Genomic DNA, 21,172 nt, shown 5'->3' on the forward strand with positions numbered 1-21,172 from the left:
TTGTGAACTCATCTCATAAATTGTGAACTCATCAACTCAATTTTATCGCATAAATTGTGAATGCAAGTACAATATTATAAAACCAAAGGGCTTGACCACAAGCCTATAGTGTGTAGTGTGCACTCGAGGCAATTCTTCACACAAAAGTTCAGCCATGGACTTTTTCTAGGTTGTCCTCTATTTTGCACCACCCAAAGACTTTTCCTTTGTAGCCTACACACGTGTCCATGTCCATGTGACTCAAGTGACATTCACCACTTAGAAACTAGCTTAAAACTCTCAATTGTACATATACAAATTTAAATAGTTTTGCTTATAGAATTAAAATATCATTTTTGTCATACTTGCTCTTGCATAAGTTGAGCACAATATGTAAACCCCATCATACCATGTTGGAATCCATTATTCCTAATGTACCCCATTGAGCTTGTGTAGAAATTAGAGATCGATCCACACGTTGAGATTGTTTGATATAAAAACCAAATCAACCAAATGTTAAAATGCAAAGTGCACACCCATTTGATTTTAAAAAAATAGATTGTGAGTCGCTACAATTAAGCTCAAACAAAGGTAGTCCATACCCTCATCTTTCTTAAACCATTTACTTGGAGCTAATCAGTATCTATATGCAACTTGAGTTTTATTGCAGCTAATGCCTTCTTCATAAGTGCGTCCGGAACGTCCAAACTACGTCCGGAACATCCAAATTCTTGCCAAGTAGTAGGAGTGTCGTGAAACTCTTCCTGGCCCCCTTGATAAATTATACTTTATAGATATATAGATATAGAGAAGGTTAGACTTTAGCAGCATTAATTAAATTATACCACCTGTCCCTTGATAAATCCAAAGTATTTCAGGTTATATTATTTTCGTTAAAAAACCGAATAATTATTTGTTTCCGACCGAGACACCCTTGATAAATCCAAAATACTTACTGTTTATATTATTTCCTTCAAAAATCCGCTTCATAGAGGCCTACGCAGGCACGTCTTCTGCAACTTCGATTACACAAAGATGTTCGAATCCGTGTTTGGGAAGTCCTTCAATTCTGTAAAATGGTAAGAGGACTCAGTTTTTTCTGAAATTAATAAAAAAATCCTGTATTTCTATGCATTATATCAACCTTTTCCGATTTAGTCCTGCCTATAAATCAGTCCGCGGGAGAAAATTTCCTGCCTTAGCTAAAGAAAGGCAAAACGATTGATAATTTCTGATGGTTTTGGCAAAAAAAAAACGAAAAGAAAACTCTTAAGCATGGCAGAGCCCATATTGGCATGTGGGTACTGTCTTTCCAAGCTGGAATTAAGGGAAAGCATTAATTGGGAAAAACTGCACCTGATGGAAAATTTTGGGGGCTGATCATCTCTCTCTTTTGAAGATGATGGAGATGCTGCGAGCTTGAATCATTATGTTATTTTTGATCTAAGGATTTCGGGATTAACAGAGATTTTGTACAGATATTGCTAAGATCAAAGGGCAATTTCCTAAGATAAGGTTAAAGGAGAAGTAGAAATCACTGCCGGCATTCCAAACATTTTCCAAGTTTGGAAACATCCGTAGGACTGAGCTCCTCTTTCTTTCAAGCTTTGATATGTTTGATAAAAGTTAAGGATGGGAGTATGCTGTGTGTGGAGGGCACATGTGTTCCATGATGATCTGCCAGGGGATTCAAGGTGTACAATAAAGTTTGGCTTAGGATTGATGTCTAGGGCAATTTGGCATTATTTTTACTTACAAATATTGGTCTTCAGCAAATCCAAAGTGGAGCATCTCAAGATCAGCATGTGACTAGTCACTACGCAAGCAGAGCAAACTACGACTTAATCAAAAGAAGTAGGAGTTTTCTTTTCTGGGCCACATCATCTCTGCAAACGGGTCCCCATGGACTCGTGTTAGACGGTCTAGCGGGAGCTATTAATAAAACAACTGTAATTGAACAAAATTGGTCATCTCCTGGCTGTGTTGCATGCGCGGGAGCCTTGCTGTACTGATCCACAGCCCTAAGCCTGATTAAGAACATTGATGCTAAATAAACATGATTAAGACAGAGGAGAGAGAAGAAGAGAGTATTTGGTGTCAGGGTTTTCTTGTATATTAGTATGGTACAAAAAGGTTACTGATGAATGTACATGGTCAGGCCCTTGGTCAGCCCTGGAGGGGTGACCTTTGGCCTATCTACATGACTACTGCTGACTTCTGATGATTTATGGATGAATGATGACTTGATGAATAACTGAATAATGAATGAATGTTTATATATGTCCTTGACGTGTTGGTCGGTCAGCTGAACTGTTGTCGGCCAGTAATGGACATGGAATATTCACAGAAAAAGGCATTAAATGCTGTGCTTTGCTCTCTACCCTGCCCACACCTGGCTGACCTTTACTGATGCTAAACCGCTTGCTGCCTGGGTCTCTTTGTTGGCTGCCGACACAGGTTTGCTGGCTGCCAACAGAGGTCCCAAGCCCTTTTGGTGATGAAGATGATATGCTGATGATGATGAAGATGATGATGATGTGATGAAGATGATCCTAATGATGATGATTCTATTGCCGAGCAAGATGCTTGTGATGGTGACCTAAATGCTTATCCTAACTGTTGCACTAATCATCAAGGATTAAGATAGTTCATGCTAAGGTTTAGCCATGGCACGGGCGTGCACGTGACATTCCCTCCTCCTAAACTTGATGACGGGGTGGACACTCTGTCATCCTTCCTCCCTGGACTTCTGCTGACCTTGAACTGCCAGTGACTTTCTACTAACTTTGACTGATATTTTTGTCTGAACACCTTCACTCCTGATCTTCACTTCCAAGTCTTGATGAAGAACTGAGCATTTGTTCATTGTTGTCCCCATGCTTCCTCCCTGGACTTCTGCTGACCTTGAACTGCCACTGACCTTGAACTGCCACTGACTTTCTACTAACTTTGACTGATATTTTTGTCTGAACACCTTCACTCCTGATCTTCACTTCCAAGTCTTGATGAAGAACTGAGCATTTGTTCATTGTTGTCCCCATGCTTGCTTTCCCTTAACCTTGACACAGCGTTGGGTCACCTGTCGGGACTGATCACGCTTGTTGCTAGGCCTTTGGAAATGATCTGAGAGCTTAATGAGGTACTGGGTATGCGTACCTTGAAAGAGTGCACAAAGCGGAAGCAAAAGGGCACTAGAGTGTGCTGAATAGAGAATGCATTCAGGGGCCCTCTCGTTCTGCGCAGGCGAAGCGTGTGATATTTATGCGGGAATGGGACCATGGCATCGTCTTTTCCTCTAGTACCACAGGTCTTACATGGCATCATGATGCTCCTCAGTGGTTGAAATCACCTTACATATTGGGGTGATTCTATTCTCTTCCGGCTTATAGCTGTGATTGTTGTATGTTTTTCTCATACTTAATAGAAGTCTCTTTTTGAAAAAAAATATAGAGAATGCAAGAGAGAGAGAGAGAGAGAGAGAGAGAGAGAGAGAGAGAGAGAGAGATGGAGCAACTATGCTGAATATACTGAAGCAATACAGTGACACAAGTAGTCTCATAAGTGAGGGAGCAAAAGATATACAAGACAAGATGAAAAGGTGAGAGGTCAGCCCACCTATTTATAGGTGGGGAGAGTTGGGCGACTGGACAGCAGTAGCTGGCTGACTGGGAAAAAACCATAGAGGCTGGGAAAAAATCCCAAAAAATATGTAAAATAGGGGTGGCCAGCCCACAATCAAGGGCCATGCAAAAGGGACCAAAAGGACATCAGAAATGGGCAGAAACTGGGGATGAATGTGCTAACACCCCCTCTCAGCACTAGATGCTGAACAAACTCCGAGAAGCCGAAGAGGAGGAGCCAAGGAAGCCTGAGAAACCGGCTTGGTGAACAAATCTGCTTCATTCTCCGTTGAAGGACAATACTCCAAACGCAAATCTCCCGCAAGAACCCGTTCACAAACATAGTGATATTGTATCTCAATGTGTTTCGTACGAGCATGAAACTCAAGGTTCTTGGCGATGGCGATGCAACTCTGATTGTCACACCAAAGAAGAGTTTATCCGGTAGGAGGACAGCCAAGCTCCTCCAATAATCTCCGCAACCAAATCGCGTCACATGCAGCATAACAAACCGCACGGTACTCCGCCTCTGTAGAGGAAAGCGCCACTGTAGGCTGCTTTTTACTGCTCCATGAAATGGCTCCAGACCCGAGTGTAAAAACACAACCAGTGGTCGAACACCGAGTATCTGGATCTCCAGCCCAATCTGAGTCAGACCATCCAACAAGAGTGCATCCTTGGCCATAGAAGATGCCAAAGTCCAGAGTGCCACGCAAGTACTGAAGAACTCTGAGAGCACACTGCCAATGCTGCTGACGGGGTTTGGATGAGAAAGAACTCAATAAACTGAGTGCGAAACACATGTCCAATCGGGAGTAGGTCAACCAAACCAAACAACCGACGAGAACCCGATACTATCCTTGATCAATCCCTGGAGAAGCATCAAGTAGAGAAAGCTTCTCACTAGTATCCATAGGAGAAGATACTGGTCTGCATCTAGTCATCTGAAATCTGCCAAGAATCTCCCGTGTGTACTTTTGTTGAGATAAGAAAATGCCCTTCGAGGTCTGCCAAATCTCAAAGCCAAGAAAATAATGCAAAAGGCCAAGATCCGTCATCTCAAACTCTGTCTCCAAAGCAGCCATGATTGAACGGATCTTCACAAAATAAGAACCTGTAAAGATGAGTTCATCAACATAGACCACAATGATAACAATCAACCCCCTCTCAGGGAGGATATAAAGGTTCGAATGTGCAGGAGAATAGCGCAGGCCGAGCTTCTGAAAGAACTCATCAATCCGTTGGTACCAAGCCCGCGGAGCCTGCTTCAACCGGTACACCTGATCTTGTTTGCCTGGAACAACAAATCCCGGCGGCTGATCAACATAAACCTCCTGTGTAAGCTCTCCATTCAGGAAAGCCGACTTGACGTCCATCTGGAAAACGGGCCATCTATGATGACATGCAAGAGCAAGAACGGTGCAAATGGTAGTCATGGGCCGTCGGAGCGAAGGTCTCATCGAAGTCGACTCCAGGGTGCTGAGCATAACCCTTGGCAACCAACCTCGCCTTGTGCTTGTCCAAGCTGCCATCAGCTCGGAACTTTGATTTGAAGATCTAGAGCACACCAATCACCTTACACTGCAGAGGCCTAGGCACCAAAATCCAAGTGCCATTCCGTTCAATAGCATCCAGCTCTGCCTGCATAGCATGACTCCAAGGCTCATGTGAAAGAGCCTCGTCCACAGAAGTGGGATCAGAAGGCCATGAATAATAGAGGACATAAGAGCATAGTTAACAAACATGTTACCCTCATGAATTTGTTTCCCTGTAACTCTAGAAGATCGCCGGACAGAACCAGGTGGAGGAGCAGAAGGAAGCTCACGTAACCCAGAATCACGAACTGTTTGATAGTACCATCCAGGCACAGATTTGCTCGAACTCGTTGGAGGAGGAGCAGAGTCATGATCATCTGACTGAGAATCCACAGTTGGAGGTGTAACAGAAGCAGAGGGAGGAGGCGAAGGCGGAGGTGGAGGAAGAAGAAGCTCACCGCCCCCTCTGAAGATGTAGGAGTCTCGTCAAACACCACATCACGGCTCACAACAACTTTGCTGGCCTGAGGATCATAAAGACGATATGCCTTGGACACAGTGCTGTATCCGAGAAAAGTCATGCGCTGAGACTTCGAGTCCAACTTGGAGCGATGCTCCTTAGGCACATGCAATATTGCTGAAACTCCTGGGATGTAAACTCACTCCCTCCGTCGGTCCTAAGAGCCTTGACTGAGCGACCGGTCTCTTTTTTCACCTCAACTCTCCAATCACAAAAGTGCTGAAAAGCCTCATCCTTGGTCTTTAGAAAGAAAACCCAAGTATATTTGGAGAAGTCATCCACCATCACGAGCATGTACAACGCCTTACTCAAAGACACGGTACTCATAGGACCACATAAGTTTGCATGAACAAGAGTAAGTGATGTCGAAGATATGTGTGTCGCCTCCTTCGGAAAGGCGGCTCGGTGTTGCTTCCCTTGTAAACAAGAGGAACAAGTAGAAGGTGGAGCCTTGATGGTCAGTAAACCCTCAACCAACCCATCCTTCGAAGCTCGCTGTAGAAGCTGATAGCTCAAATGGCCAAACCGAGCATGCCAAAGAGTAGAAGAAGCACCAGAAGAAAGCAGAGCGGTCAACTTGTACAGACCACTATCTTGGACTCCCTGAGCCAAGATGCTACCAGTCGCCTTATCACGAATGGTAATCTCATAACGAGAAAAGATCACCTCCGCACCCTGAGCTATAAGAGCACTCACTGACAAAAGGTTAAAAGCCAAATCTGGAATATATAGAACGTCAGAGAAGTACCTCTTGTCCTCGGAAGAGCGGAAGATGGGGATGGTGCCATGTCCATGCACTGGCACGGAAGAAGAATCACCCAAAGTGATCTCGCCTGACCTGGCAGTGAAGTCCTCGAACCAATCTCGATGGGGTGTCATGTGAGCAGTAGCACCGCTATCCACAATCCACGACCGTGACTGAGAAGTCACGAGAACAAGTATACGACGAGTACCTGCTAACAGAAGAATGCCATCATCCTTCTTGGTCTGAGACACCGATGTAGAGGAAGAGTTCTTTGCTGCTTCATCCCGCTTCTTCTTGTGACATTGGGGCGATTTATGACCCTTCTTGCCACAATAATGACATTCAATGTCCTTGTTTTTAGAAGATTTGTTGTTGTCTTTATCCTTGTCAGTATCCTTGGAGTTCTTGTCAGAACAACATTTCCCTTTCTTTTGTTGATTCTTCCCTGTATCTCGCGTTGCCAAAGCTCCATTAGGGCCACTAGAGGTGCCAGTCCGCTCTTCAGAGCGAGACTCAATTTGCATAACAGAGGGGAGAACTTCCTCCCAAGTAATTGGAACAGGACGAGGAGAAGAAACAAGGGACTGAAAATAAGCATCAAACCTCTCTGGAAGCTTGGAGAGAAGCCGAATAGCCATGTCCTCTGTAGAGATATCCTTGCCACAAACAGCAAGCTCGTCCCGGAGATCTTTCATCTTCGAGATGAAAGTAGATAAAGATGGAAAGGTGGAAATTGATAAGTTCATAAGTTGCTTTTCCAACGCCAAAATCCGACCCGGAGACTTAATCTCATAGCCTTTATGTGTAGCATCTGCTGTACGCACATGAGAGAGAACAGAATCCTGACAGTTCAACATTCAAAAAGGAGAAAACGTGATGATCATTCGCCTGCCAAATATCAATCTGTGCCTGAGTCACACCACTGGAAGCAAGGGTGGGAGGGGTGGCATTGGCTGGTGTAACAAGCCAATCCCAAAGATTCACGCCACGCAAGGCCAATTTCACTTTCACCTTCCATAAGGTGTAGTTGGAACCATCCAACTTTGCGGACTCAGAGAACATATGAAGAGAAGTCGGAGAAGCCATCACAAAAGCTTGGGCTCAATCCAGAAATATGCACAATCTCAGAAGAAGAAGTGTCCTCCACAGGTACCAAGGGTGCCACCAAGGCCCAAACCACCACTATCCCCCTCTGCAAAAGGGAATGTCCCCCTCTGCAAAAGGGAATGTCCACCGGAGAGGAAAACGCAGCCTAAGAGGGGCTGCTGTCCTGAAAAAAACAGGCCGCCTAGATCCAAACTGCAAGTAGGAATGAAACGCTGATGAAAAGTTTCCTTTTGGTTGCAAGCGATGAAGTCAAACTGAAGGAGAACCAACCAGCAGAAGCTGTCCACAAAACGCAGCAAGAAGAAGGCTGCAAATCTGTGAAAAACGCAGAGGATAAGGGGCTGTAAATAGGGCTAAATCTGGGGCAGCAGATGGAATCACTGAACCGGGAGCGATGATACCATGAAAGAGTGCACAGAGCGGAAGCAAAAGGGCACTAGAGTGTGCTGAATAGAGAGTGCAAGAGAGAGAGATATGGAGCAACTATGCTGAATATACTGAAGCAATACAGTCCCAAGCAAGAGACACAAGTAGTCTCATAAGTGAGGAGGGAGCAAAATATACAAGGCAAGATGAAAAGGTGAGAGGCCAGCCCACCTATTTATAGGTGGGGAGAGCTGGCCGATTGGAGCTACGATGCTGGCCGACTGGGAAAAAACCATAGAGGCTGGGAAAAAATCCGAGAAAAATATGTTAAATAGGGGTGGCCAGCCCACAATCAAGGGCCATGCAAAAGGGACCAAAAGGACACCGGAAATGGGCAAAAACTGGGGATGAATGTGCTAACATACCTACCCTCAAGGAATGCTTCCTTTGGCTTCGCCTGTTGGCAGACCACTCCTTCTGCTACCCTCTTGCATCCTTTGGCTTCGCCTGTTGGCAGACCACTCCTTCTGCTACCCTCTTGCATCCTTTTTGCCGGAACTGTGCACCTTCCTTGGGACATAGCTTAGTGGGCTGAGCCTGAATGCTCTGATACCAATGTTGCATGCGCGGAGGCCTTGTTGTACTGATCCACAGCCCTAAGCCTGATTAAGAACATTGATGCTAAATAAGCATGATTAAGACAGAGGAGAGAGAAGAAGAGAGTGTTTGGTGTCAGGGTTTTCTTGTATATTAATATGGTACAAAAAGGTTACTGATGAATGTACATGGTCAGGCCCTTGGTCAGCCCCGGAGGGGTGACCTCTAGCCTAAACATGACTACTGCTGACTTCTGATGATTTATGGATGAATGATGACTTGATGAATAACTGAATAATGACTGAATGTTTATATATGTCCCTGAGGTGCTGGTCGGCCAGCATTGGACATGGAATACTCACAGAAAAAGGCATTAAATGCTGTGCTTTGCTCTCTACCCTGCCCACACCTGGCTGACCTTTACTGATGCTAAACCGCTTGCTGCCTGGGTCTCTCTGTTGGCTGCCGACACAGGTTTGCTGGTTGCTGACAGAGGTCCCAAGCCCTCTTGGTGATGAAGATGATATGCTGCTGCAGATGATGATGATGATGATGTGATGAAGATGATCCTGATGATAATGATTCTAATGCTGAGCAAGATGCTTGTGATGGTGACCTAAATGCTTATCCTAACTGTTGCACTAATCATCAAGGATTAAGATAGTTCAAGCTAAGGTTTAGCCATGGCACGGGCGTGCACGTGACAGGCTGTGTATTCGTAGTTTTTTGCGGACTGCCCAGAGGGATGTGTTATGCTTTCTAAAGGGCTGTAGGGCTGAAAGTACAATCTGCTTGCTGAATGCAATTCTTAACACCCTGCGCCTCTCCTGGTCTCGTATGGATCACGTGTGCATTTCTGTTTGTTGCAAAAAGGCATCATCTGCTGTCTTGATTTTCATCATTTGTGGGTTGCTGAGAGGGCAGTGTTAAGGGCTGAAGGGCTTGTGTGACACCGTAACGTATGCAGAAGCTGGTCGTGAATAATGGTAATCACATAGAGAGATTAATGCTAATCAAACTGCAGCAATACAATAGAGAGGAGGCAAGAAAGACATTAAACTATTGTATATTGCATGAATGGTTATATACAATAGAATCTCTAATCTAAACTTGATCTGAATTGTGCATCTGTCATCAAACATGGTCATATTGTGCTGAACTAGTGTCTCATCCACTGGTGCACATCTGGGTCTATTAGTATGTCAAAACTGCCCCAATCGATCCCCACTCACCCTCGGATCTTACCCAACTAGTGTTTCATGCATTGGTGCACATCTGGGGGTCTATTGGTATGTCAAAACTCCCAATCGGTCCGCACTCACCCTCGGATCTTGCCTAAAAGGCGGTTGCAAGGGAGATCCGTGTCCATGTGCATCCTGCACATGGCATGCACATTACAACATGACTGCTGAGGTATTGGCTGTGAAGGTTTTGGGGGCTTCTTATAGCCTTTTCCCTCCCTTATGTTGGTTGGCTAGTAGTTGACAGGTGGTCATAGGTGATAAAGGTATTTGTCACCATTTGGCGACCCAATTGGTCCACTTGTGCTTTCTCATTATGTATGTACATTGGACTGGCGTCCATGGCAGTTGCATATGCCAGGGATTGATGCCACTCATGTGATACGGTGGACTTGGCTTTCCGTTGGGACTTGTGCTTGTGTGTACACGCCCGGAAATGCGTGAAGGATTGGTGTTCCATTGGGTCTGGTACCTTGTGTACTTGCTTGGAGCACATCTATTTTGGTATAGTCTCATGTACAGGGATTGTCCATACCAATGTTGCATTGCATAGCATCTCATGCAATGAATTTGCATGCTGTTTTCATGCTTGCTTGACCAATGTGTAGTTCCGGGTAAGGGGATGCTTGCCCGTGAATCGTGCGTGTGAAACTGTCTGTTGACATGGTTATGTGGCATGTGACAGGTGGTAAGTATTGGTCATAAATCTTGCCTTAGGAATTAGCATTAATTTATGAGTGAGTGTGTACACACTTCATTAAGTTTTGGGCAGCCAAAACTCACTTATAAATTATGACGAGCCTTGTGTTCGCACACACTGATGTCTCGAGGTGGACAAAACTCAATGTCCACTGCCCAAACCTTATCCTCTTTGTACAAAGGGAGCAACCGCCATCCGAGCTTGCACCACAAGTCACTTGTCCTCTCTACCTGACACCTAGGGTGGACATCTCATCATATCTCTCTTCCCTCTCTCTCTAGAAGTTGGTGCCCCTCTTCATGAGCCTTTTTGGCTGTATTTTTTGCACTTTCTCCTTCCCAACTCCATATCCAAGCTTGCTAGTGTGTTTTCCAAGCTTCCAAGAGCGTTTCCAGGTGGTGTTCACTCTTCCGTACACTCCCAATGACTGAAATTCAGCAAAACAGCTCATATATTTGCTGTAATTTCTGGTCTTTTTGTTGAAAACCCTAATTCAGCCTTCCTTTCTCAAGTTGAACCATAGGGGAAGCTTTCCCAGGGTCCCCTTTATTCCTCTTGAATACTTTTGTCGCGAAGGATCGCGATAGATTGAAGATTTCAACACTCCAAACGCTTCAATCGCGAAGACTTCCGTTGTCATTGACTCTGCTTGCAATTGGTAAGCTTTGATGCTTAAATATGGAAGCAAGTAGCAGGACTCCATGTTCACATACCCTGTGTAGTGTTCTCTTGTCTTATGTGCTCTCTTGTAGATTGTTGCTACCATGTGTTGTTGGAACAATAGAGAGTAGATGGTAGGGAAAATGGGCACTTGAGAGGGTAGTATGAGTTGCAAGTCTACACCGATAATCACATTGTTTGCAATACTGTATTCTTATGCATTGGTATGGAAATTTGGTCAGAAATGCCCATGACACTACTAAAAGAGTGCATAGAGCGGAAGCAAGATGAGCACTAGAGTGTGAACCGAGAGTGCAAGAGAGAGAGATATGAAGCTAATAAGTTGAATATACTGTAATGAAAGCAATCCCGAGCAAGAGACAAACTGGTCTCATAATTGAAGGATACAAAAGGTGAGAGTGTGTCAACACATGAACCACATGTCAATGAATGAGAGGCCAGCCCACCTATTTATAGGTATGATGGGACTGGCCGATTGGAGCAGGCTCACCCGACTTGGGAAAAATTCAAGAAAAAAGGAAAAAAATGAGAGAAAAATATGGGTGGCCAACCCACAACCAAGGGCCATAAAAGGCATCAAATATGGGCAAATACACGGGCAGAATATGGGAATGAATATGCTAACACCCCCTCTCAGCACCAAATGCTGAACAAACTCCAAGAAGCCGAAGATGAGGAGCCAAGTATGTCAGAATGCACAGCGGAAATGAAGACAACTGCTGTAGAGAGCAATACACAGATGCAAGAGAGAGAAGATAGTGTAACTCTGCTATATATACACCAAGAAATCCCGGAGTTCACAATTACAAGTGTGGGGGGCAAGCAGCCATTTTATATGGCCCCAGGTTGCTGGTCGGCCAGCACTAAAACAGCTGACAGCAGCCCAGATGCCCACGACCAGCACAGAGTGCAGTCGGCCAGCACAAGGGTAGTCGGGTATGCAACCATCAGTTGGCCAACAAATGGAACGGTCGACAGGTAGCAGACAACCTCCCACACATAGCAAAAAATGGGAAAAAATACAGGGAAGTGAGGAAAAAGGAGGAAACACCAAAACTGGGCGGGCACACCCACAACAGAGGCCTTGACATAGTGTATAGACAGGAGATGACTGCTAACACCCCCTCTCAGCTCCTGGATGTGGAACCAACCCCAGTGAGTTGGAGTGCCGCCAGAGCATAGCCTGAGGTAGAGACTTCGTGAAGAGGTCCGCCACATTGTCCTCTGTCGAACAATAAAGAAGCAAGATGTCACTAGCCAAGATATTCTCACGAACAAAGCGACATTGTATCTCTATGTGCTTGGTCTGGGCATGCCACACAACCTCACAAGCAGCCCGGTACTCTGCCTCTGTCGCTCGACGACAAGGCAATAGTTGGCTTGTTGGGGTAAAGGCGTTATGCCCACCCTTATAGTGTGTACAAGCCCATAAGTTATAGTACATAGTACACTTAGTACTTTTAATGTACTAAGTGCACTATGTGTACTAGTGCAATATACATGTGTGATAGGGGAGTCACACACTCATGCCTCATGAGTTGACTTATCCCCACAACTCCCTCTTCTGCTCTGCTGGTCGCCTGCTCTTGGGCCCTGCTGATTCCTGGTCGCCCTGCTCCTTGCAGCACAAAAGGGGCTGGCCAACCAGCTGCCCCAGCCAGCCCACGTGGCTGCTGTTTTCATCACATAAAGTGGGAGAAAAGTTGCATTCTTGCTTCCGCAGTGGGAGATAAACTTTGGGAGAAAAACTGTGAGCACTTTGTGTGCTTTTGGTGCAGTGTTTGCACATTTGCAGGGAGTCAGGCATTAAAGGTTGCATATTGCTATGGCAACCACAGGTGAGAGCTCTTCATTGCTTCACATCAAGAAGCTTGAAGGCTCGCATAATTATGATATTTGGCAAACCCAGTGCTACAATGTGTTGCTCCAGAAAAAGCAGCACAAGCCTATCAAAGAAAGGGGTGTAATGCCCGCTTCTCTTACTGCTGAAGAGTGGGAAGATATGGATGAGCTGGCAAGATCTACTATCATGTTGTCTGTGTCAGACTCATTACTTTTCAGCATTCGTGAAGAGAAGACAGCTTGGGGAATGTGGCAGAGATTGCAGGACTTGTATGCCCAACAAAGTGCCTCAAGCAAAGTGTATTGGTTGAAGAAACTCATAGGCCTTCAGATGAAGGAAGGGGCTTCTATGACAGCCCATCTAAATGAGTTTAATGGTATTGTCAGCCAGGTCATCAATCAAAAGTTGGCAATGGACGATGAGTTCAAAGCCACCTTTTTGTTATGCACTTTGCCAGAGAGTTGGGACACATTCAGGACAGCCACTAGCAATTCGCATGCTATGCTGTCATATGCAGATGTTGAGGGTGCTCTTCTTCAAGAAGAGATGAACAGGAAAAACAACTCTGTTGGAAAGTCCAATGCAATGAATGCACGTGGGAGATCCCAGCAAAGGGGTAAAAGCCAAGAAAGGGGAAGGAGCAAGTCTCGCTCCAAAAAGGATTTGGAATGCCATTATTGTGGCAAGAAGGGACACATTAAAAAGCAATGCTACAAATGGAAAAATGATCAAAAAGAAAAGGGAAAAGGCAAAGACAAAGACAAGGATGAAGCCAAAGATGTAAAGCCGAAGGGCAAAAGTGGAGTCAAGATTGAAGAAATCAATGTGTCACATGCAGGTGGCAGTGAGGATGAGGTCCTCTTTACGTCTTCACTTGATGCCCATTCACTTCTTACAGGTGGTCATGGTATGCACTCATGGATCATTGATTCAGGTGCCTCCTTTCATGTCACAGGTTGCAGAGACTTGTTTGTCAGGTACACTGCTGGCAATGAAGGAGTGGTTTATTTGGGTGATAACCATGCATGCAAGATACTTGGCAGAGGTGATGTGAGGCTTGTGTTTTTAGATGGCTCACAGCTTATGCTCCATGATGTCAGGCATGTGCCTGAGATCAAGAAGAACCTGCTTTCTACTGGACAGCTTGATGATGCTGATTATGTTACCACATTTGGTAGTGGAAAGTGGAAAATTAGTAAGGGCTCACTGGTTGTTGCCAGAGGCTCTAAGGTGGACACTCTTTATTTCATGCATGCAGGTGTTTGTCACCATGCTAATGTAAATGCAACCGAGCTGCCGGAAATCTCTATGTGGCATAGCCGGTTGGGACACATGAGTGTCAAGGGAATGGAGCAATTGTCTCGTTTGGGTTAACTTGCCTTCTCTAAAGTTTTCAAGTTTTCAATTTTGTGAGCATTGTATATATGGTAGGCAACTACAGTGCCCCCACAAGAAAGCTCTTGGACAGAAAGATGCTCAGTTAGAGCTTGTGCATACAGATGTATGTGAGATGCCTCAGCTTTCTTTGGGAGGGGCAAAATATTTTGTCTTTTATTGATGATGCCACACGCAAGGTGTGGGTCTATCCTCTTCGTTTGAAGAGTGATACATTCTCAGTGTTTGAGAAGTTTGTTGCTCTTGTTGAGAATCAAACTGGCAAAACACTGAAGGCTTTGCGTTCCGACAATGGTGGAGAGTACATGTCCAAACAGTTTCAGGACTTTTGTGATGCTAAAGGCATCAAGAGGGAGCTCTCTACTCCTTATGATCCTCCACAAAACGGGACAGCAGAGAGGATGAACAGGACCATTCAGGAAAAGGTCCGTTCTATGTTGTCACATGCTGCATTACCTCATGGTTTTTGGGCTGAAGCTGTTATGACAGCCGTTCACCTTATAAACAGGTCACCTAACACGAGGCTTGGTGGGAAAGTGCCAGAAGAAGTATGGACAGGGAAGCCTCCGTCATACAAGCACTTGAGAGTGTTTGGTTGCGTTGCGTACGTGCACATACGCAGGGAAATGCGCACCAAACTTGATCCTAAGTCTCACAAATGCATATTCCTAGGATATGGTGACAGAGGTGAAATGGGGTATAGACTTTGGGATCCCATGAATAGAAAGATCATACGCAGCAATGATGTCATTTTTGATGAAACATGCATGTATAAGGAGCCTGCAAGGCAACAGGAGCCTGGCAGAGTCATCTTTGATGATGATGGACATCATGGACAACAACAAAGGGCTGTAAATCAGCCATTACAGCAGGAAAACCAGCCCTTAAATGGTGCTGAAAATGGTCCAAATGGACAGCCAGAGATGGCAGAAGATATCCCTATGGATATACCACAGTTAGAGGAGATACCGGGCATGATTTTTCAGCCTTATGGCATGGAACAAGAGCCACCAATGGGTGATATGCAGGCTGGACAGCAACCTGCAAATGATGGTCATTGGGTACGGAGGTCCACTAGACCCTCCAGAGTCCCTGACAGGTTTGTTCCAGGGGTTGACTACTTGATGCTCACTGACTGTGGGGAGCCCTCATGTTATAAGGAGGCTTTACAGAGGGCAGACAAAGCTCTATGGGAGCGTGCCATGAAGTCAGAGATGGATTCTCTGCATAAAAATGGAACATGGAAGTTGGTGCATTTGCCTGCAGGCAAGAAGGTTTTGCCATGCAAGTGGGTATACAGGCTCAAAGTTGCACCAGATGCAAAGCCAAGATACAAAGCCAGGTTAGTGGCTAAGGGCTTCAAGCAGGAATATGGTGTGGACTTTGATGAGATCTTCTCTCCAGTGGTCAAAATGACCACACTTAGAGCTGTGTTGGCTTTGGTTGCGCATGATGATCTGGACTTGATTCAGATGGATGTGAAGACTGCTTTTCTTCACGGTGATCTCCATGAGGAGATATATATGCAGCAGCCAGAGGGTTATGCAGTAAGTGGAAAGGAGAAGCTTGTATGCAAGCTGAAAAAGAGTCTTTATGGGCTCAAACAGGCACCAAGGGAATGGTATCACAAATTTGATACATTCATGAAATCTCAGAAATTCAGGAGAAGTGACATAGATCACTGCTTGTACACCAAGAAAGCTTTGGATGGCAGTCTATTGATTCTCATTTTGTATGTTGATGATATGTTGATTGCCGGGAAATCTCGTAAAGAGATGGATGCCTTGAAGAAGAGGCTGCATGAAACCTTTGATATGAAGGATTTGGGTGATGCAAATCACATCTTGGGTATGCGGATACTTCGGGACAGAAATCAGCATGTGTTGTATTTGTCTCAGAAGGAATACATTGGCAAAGTCTTGCAGAGGTTCAATATGGACGGGGGGAAGAAGACTAGTACTCCTTTGCCTCCATATGTGAAACTCAGTGCTATGGACAGCCCACAGTCAGATAGAGACAGGGCTGATATGGCCAAGATTCCGTATGCTTCAGCTTGTGGCAGTCTCATGTATGCCATGGTTGCTACCAGGCCGGACATTGCATTTGCAGTGGGAGTGGTTTCTAGATACATGGCCAACCCTGGCAAGAAGCATTGGGAAGCAGTGAAAGGTGTCATGAGATACCTGAAGGGCACACAGGATTTGTGCATTTGCTTTGGCAAACAGGATGCATTAGTGCATGGTTACACGGATTCGGATTATGCCGGTCATCCAGATAACCGGAAGTCTACTACCGGTTATGTATTTACATTCACAGGAGGTGCTGTGTCATGGATATCCAGGATGCAGAAGTGCACAGCCTTATCTACTACAGAGGCCGAGTATATTGCAGCCACAGAGGCTTGCAAGGAGGCATTATGGCTATCTCGGTTAGTGGTTGATTTAGGTTATACAGGGGATATTCCATTGTTGCATTGTGACAGTCAGAGTGCCATCCAGTTGGCAAAGAACCCTGTTTTTCATGCAAAGACGAAGCATGTGGATGTGAAGTATCACTTCATCAGAGAGGTGATAGAGAACAAGCAAATTCAGCTTGTTAAAATTCACACGGATGACAACCCGGCTGATCTGTTGACAAAGAGTTTGCCTCCGGAGCGGTTTGCTCATTGCAGACACTTGATGGGCATTGGATGAGACCAGTTTCAGCCTTGATATGGCCTTGTATATTATCATGTACATGCTGATTTTTTTCTTTTCCTTTACTTAAGGGCACTTTGCCTTTAAGTGGGAGGTTGTTGGGGTAAAGGCGTTATGCCCACCCTTATAGTGTGTACAAGCCCATAAGTTATAGTACATAGTACACTTAGTACTTTTAATGTACTAAGTGCACTATGTGTACTAGTGCAATATACATGTGTGATAGGGGAGTCACACACTCATGCCTCATGAGTTGACTTATCCCCACAACTCTCTCTCTCTCTCTCTCTCCCTTGCTTCTCTGTGTATGTCTCCCACATAACTCTTAACCCTAATTCTCTCCCATCATGGCTGCCTCTTGCTGCTCCATGAAACTGCTCCTGAGCTGAGGGAAAAACTATAGCTGATGTGGATCTCTTCGTATCTGGATCTCTTCCCCAATCCGAGTCACTCCATCCTTGGACTGGAACTTGTTCCTTCATGTCACTTCCAGCGGTGTAGAAGAGTCCAAGATCCTTTGTACCCTGCAGATACCGCAAAATCCGCAATCCTGCGTCCCAATGGGACTTCAACGGCATCTGCATGAATGAGCTCAACAACCCCATAGGAAAGCTCAAGTCCAATCTGGTGTTCAGCAACCAGATCAATGAACCAACCAGCTTCTGGTATAGAGAGACGTCAACTGGCTCACAAGGATCATTTACTATAAGCTTCGTGTTCGGGTCCATCGGCGACGTGATAGGCTTGCGATTCTCCATCCCAAAGGCCTCAAGCAACTCATGAACATATTGTCGTTGAGAGACAAAAAACCCCCTCTGGGTCTTCTAGATCTCCAATCCCAAGAAGAAGTGGAGTAAGCCTAAATCGGTCATCTCAAACTCCTTTGACAAGGCAGCCTTCGTCACTACAATGTGCTCCATATGACCGCCGGTGAGAATGAGGTCATCCACAAAGGATGATCAACGTGACCATGCCGCGTTCCCGAAAGAGATATAGGTTGGGATCTGCAATCGATCTCTGAAATCCAGTCCGTAGAAAGAAGGAATCAATCTTCTGATTCCAAGCGCTGGGAGTCTGTTTAAGACCATACAAGGCCTTCCGCAACCTGTAAACCATCCCCTTTGATCCTGGAACCTCAAAGCTTGGAGGTTGCTCAACATACACCTCCTCCTGTAGGTCACCATTAAGGAACACAGATTTAACATCCATCTAATATACGGGCCACTGCTGAGAAGAAGCAAGGGCAAGAACGGTCCGAATCGTGGTCATCCTCGCTGTCGGTGCAAAGGTATCCTCATAGTCGATGCCAAGCCACTGAGCATAATCCTTAGCCACAAGTCTGGCTTTGTGTTTGTCCACCGACCCATCTGACGTATACTTGGTCTTAAAGACCCACTTGATACCAATGACAGACCGTTTCGACGGCCTCGCAACTCCCAAGTGTTATTCTTCTCAATGGCATCCAGTTCCACCTGCATGGCTTTCCTCCAAGTATCCTGTGCAAGGGCTTCCTTGATGGAAGTGGCTCTTTGTCCCGCATGATACGAGACATCAAAGCATAGTTTACCTGTAAAAGCTCCGCTGAATGACTTTTATCACGGACTCTGTGCGATCTTCGAGGTCCATCCTGTGTGGTCCATTCGGAGGGAAGCTCCGTGACACCTGACTCCCGAAGGGTGTCCACCAACCACCTGGGTACTCGAACAGAACGCGGAGCCTCTTGTTGTTGCGGGGGCTCATCTCCAGCTGCGGGCTCAACCTCCTTAACTGACTGAGGCTGTCCAGTTGGAACAATCGATTGGGAATCATCATCAGAATCTTCTGGGTCTCCAAGAAGTGGCGGCTCATCAACAGTGGAAACTGGAACATGCTCATCAAAGACCATATCCCTGTTGACAACAAGCTCGTTCCTCTCTGGATCATATAACCTGTATCCCTTGGAAAGAGAGTTATATCCCACAAAGACAAGCTTTTTTTTTTCCCGAGAAAAGATCCTTTCATTAGTTATAAAAAAACGCCCACTGGGCTACAAAACCCCTCTCCTGCTCATAAGAAGGCAGAGCAGACTGGGGCCTCGGGGGACGCATAAGGATCATGCCACTCGTACTCGCCAGGGTCCCATTGGAGCCGGGGGCCAAGGGGCGCGCAGCATATGCCCATATGCGCCAATCAGAGTCCACATCTGCAGGGTCTGGATCAATATGCCACTTCCGAGAAGCGGCGGCCACTACCCGAATCCTCTGAAAGATGCACTCTGCAACCAAAGGCGACTCCGCCTCCACTCTCTGAAGTCTGCCCTCATCCTGTATCTCATAGTAGAGGCATCTACCATCCTCAGTGCAAGCTCTGACAGCAATCAGGATCTCCAACTGTGTAAAGGCTCCCATCCACCGTGGGGCCGCTGGCTCGAAAGGCGTGAACCACTCCTCAGTGAGTGTCTCCTGAATGTCATCCCTCATAATCAGCCCCCCTCTGAAGTGACTCAGCCTCTCCGCCTGGATCTCCTCCAGGAGACTGCAAAAGGCCTGCCAATCTCCAAAACTGCGTGCTGGGCCTGCCGCCAATGGTCCCCAGGCTAGACGAGGCCGAGAACCCAGCATATGACCATGCTCTGTGCATATTGCGGGGCTCCAGATGAGCGGCTGTCTGGCCCGCTCCTCATCACAAGTGGTAGGTCTCTGAGAAAGCCCCGGTCTCAGCAGCTCCCAAGCTCGCAGGATGCTCAAGGCAAATCTGTCCTCCCATCCTCTACTGAGGCCTGTCCTCATCTCTATGAAGATCCACCGTATCTTTGGTGCCCAAGTGCCCCCTGTTGGGGGAGCTCTAGCCTGCAGCCGCTGAAAAAGAAGCTCCTTCCAAGGCCCAGCGCCTGGAAGCAGCCCCCGAACAATAAGCTTCCCCAACAAGGCTCTACTCTGATCAGTTGGATCTATAATGCCCAAGCCCCCCTGGGCCAGCGGAAGAGTAATAATTGCCCAAGCAACCTTAGCCCGGGCCGGCTGACCATCCCGCCCAGACCAAAGAAAGTTCCTGATCAGCCTCTGTACCTGGCTGATGCAAGAGCTTGAGAAGATCTAGCAAGACGTGATGTACCACATAGTCGCTAAAAGCACCTGATTTGTCACCACCACCCTCCCAGCCAAGTATAGGCGAGCTGTACTCCAATATAAAAGCTTCTTCCGAATGCTCAGAAGAAGCGGGGCGATTTGCTGCTCAGGTGACAAATCAAGTCCAATATGGCATCCCAGATACCGCACTGCTGTGCGAGGAGGAATCCATCTAAAACCCGGGTCTGGGCTCCATGCCGGAGCGGGAGCGCTACTGATCCAAAAAGCCACTGTCTTGCGCCAATTGATCAATGCTCCCGAAGCCACACCAAAAACCTGTAGCGACTGCTCTGCCCTCTGTAGATTGGCCTCCTGGCCACCATGCAGAAACAATCCCGTGTCATCAGCAAACTCAGAATCGAACAGGTCCTCACCCCGGACTGGAAGCTGGAGTCCTCTCAAACCAACCTTCTCTACTGTCAGATACATGCTCATAGCCTCTGCAAAGAAGAGAAGAAGGAACGAGGCGAGAGGGCATCCTTGACGGACTGATCTGGTCAACTCAAAACTCGGCCCCCGTCCTCCTGCCATCAACACCTGGCTACGAGCTGTGGAATATAGAGCCGCCACTCCTCGAATCCAGTCTGGCTCAAAACCCAGGCGAAGCATAGTGGCCTCTAGGAAACCCCAATCGACTCTCGTATGCCTTCTCAAAATCGAGAAGCATCACGACCAAGTCCTCACCGAGAAATCTAGCTCGGATCGTCGCCTCCCAAAAGGTGAAAATGTTGTCAAGGATACTGCGCTCCTTGACGAATCCTATCTGGGTAGCATGAATCAACTCCCAAAGGAAGGGCTGGATCCTCAAAATCAAGGCCTTTGCTAGGACCTTGTAGACAGTATTGAGGATTGTAATAGGCCTCCAATGCCGAATATCATCTGACACTCCCTCCCCCTTGGGGATAAGAAAGATCAAGCCCTCTGAAAAGCTATGTGGCATCACCCCAGTGTCCAAAACATACTAAAAGCCCCTGCGGAGGCCTGGCCCCAAAAGGTCCCAATAGCGCATAAAGAAGGCAGGCGTCAATCCGTCCTCCCCA

At 46.4% G+C, this 21,172-nt stretch overlaps 1 protein-coding gene across 2 annotated transcripts in view; it reads left to right on the forward strand.

The window, feature by feature from the left end:
* Nucleotides 1–901: 901 nt before the first annotated feature.
* Nucleotides 902–21,172, forward strand: part of LOC147611874 (uncharacterized) — a 59,861-nt gene continuing 39,590 nt past the window's right edge. The window contains exon 1 of one of the 2 annotated variants that reach the window (XM_086783752.1): nucleotides 902–1,058. In XM_086783752.1, the coding sequence (XP_086639878.1) occupies nucleotides 1,015–1,058 (44 nt within the window). In that variant the 5' untranslated portion in view covers nucleotides 902–1,014. The remainder of the gene's footprint in view (nucleotides 1,059–21,172) is intronic. The other variant, XM_086783754.1, reaches the window with a different exon arrangement.

The sequence above is a fragment of the Cibotium barometz genome, chromosome 46, assembly GCF_041138505.1.
Source record: "Cibotium barometz isolate CiBa-2024 chromosome 46, ASM4113850v1, whole genome shotgun sequence".
Taxonomy (NCBI): domain Eukaryota; kingdom Viridiplantae; phylum Streptophyta; class Polypodiopsida; order Cyatheales; family Cibotiaceae; genus Cibotium; species Cibotium barometz.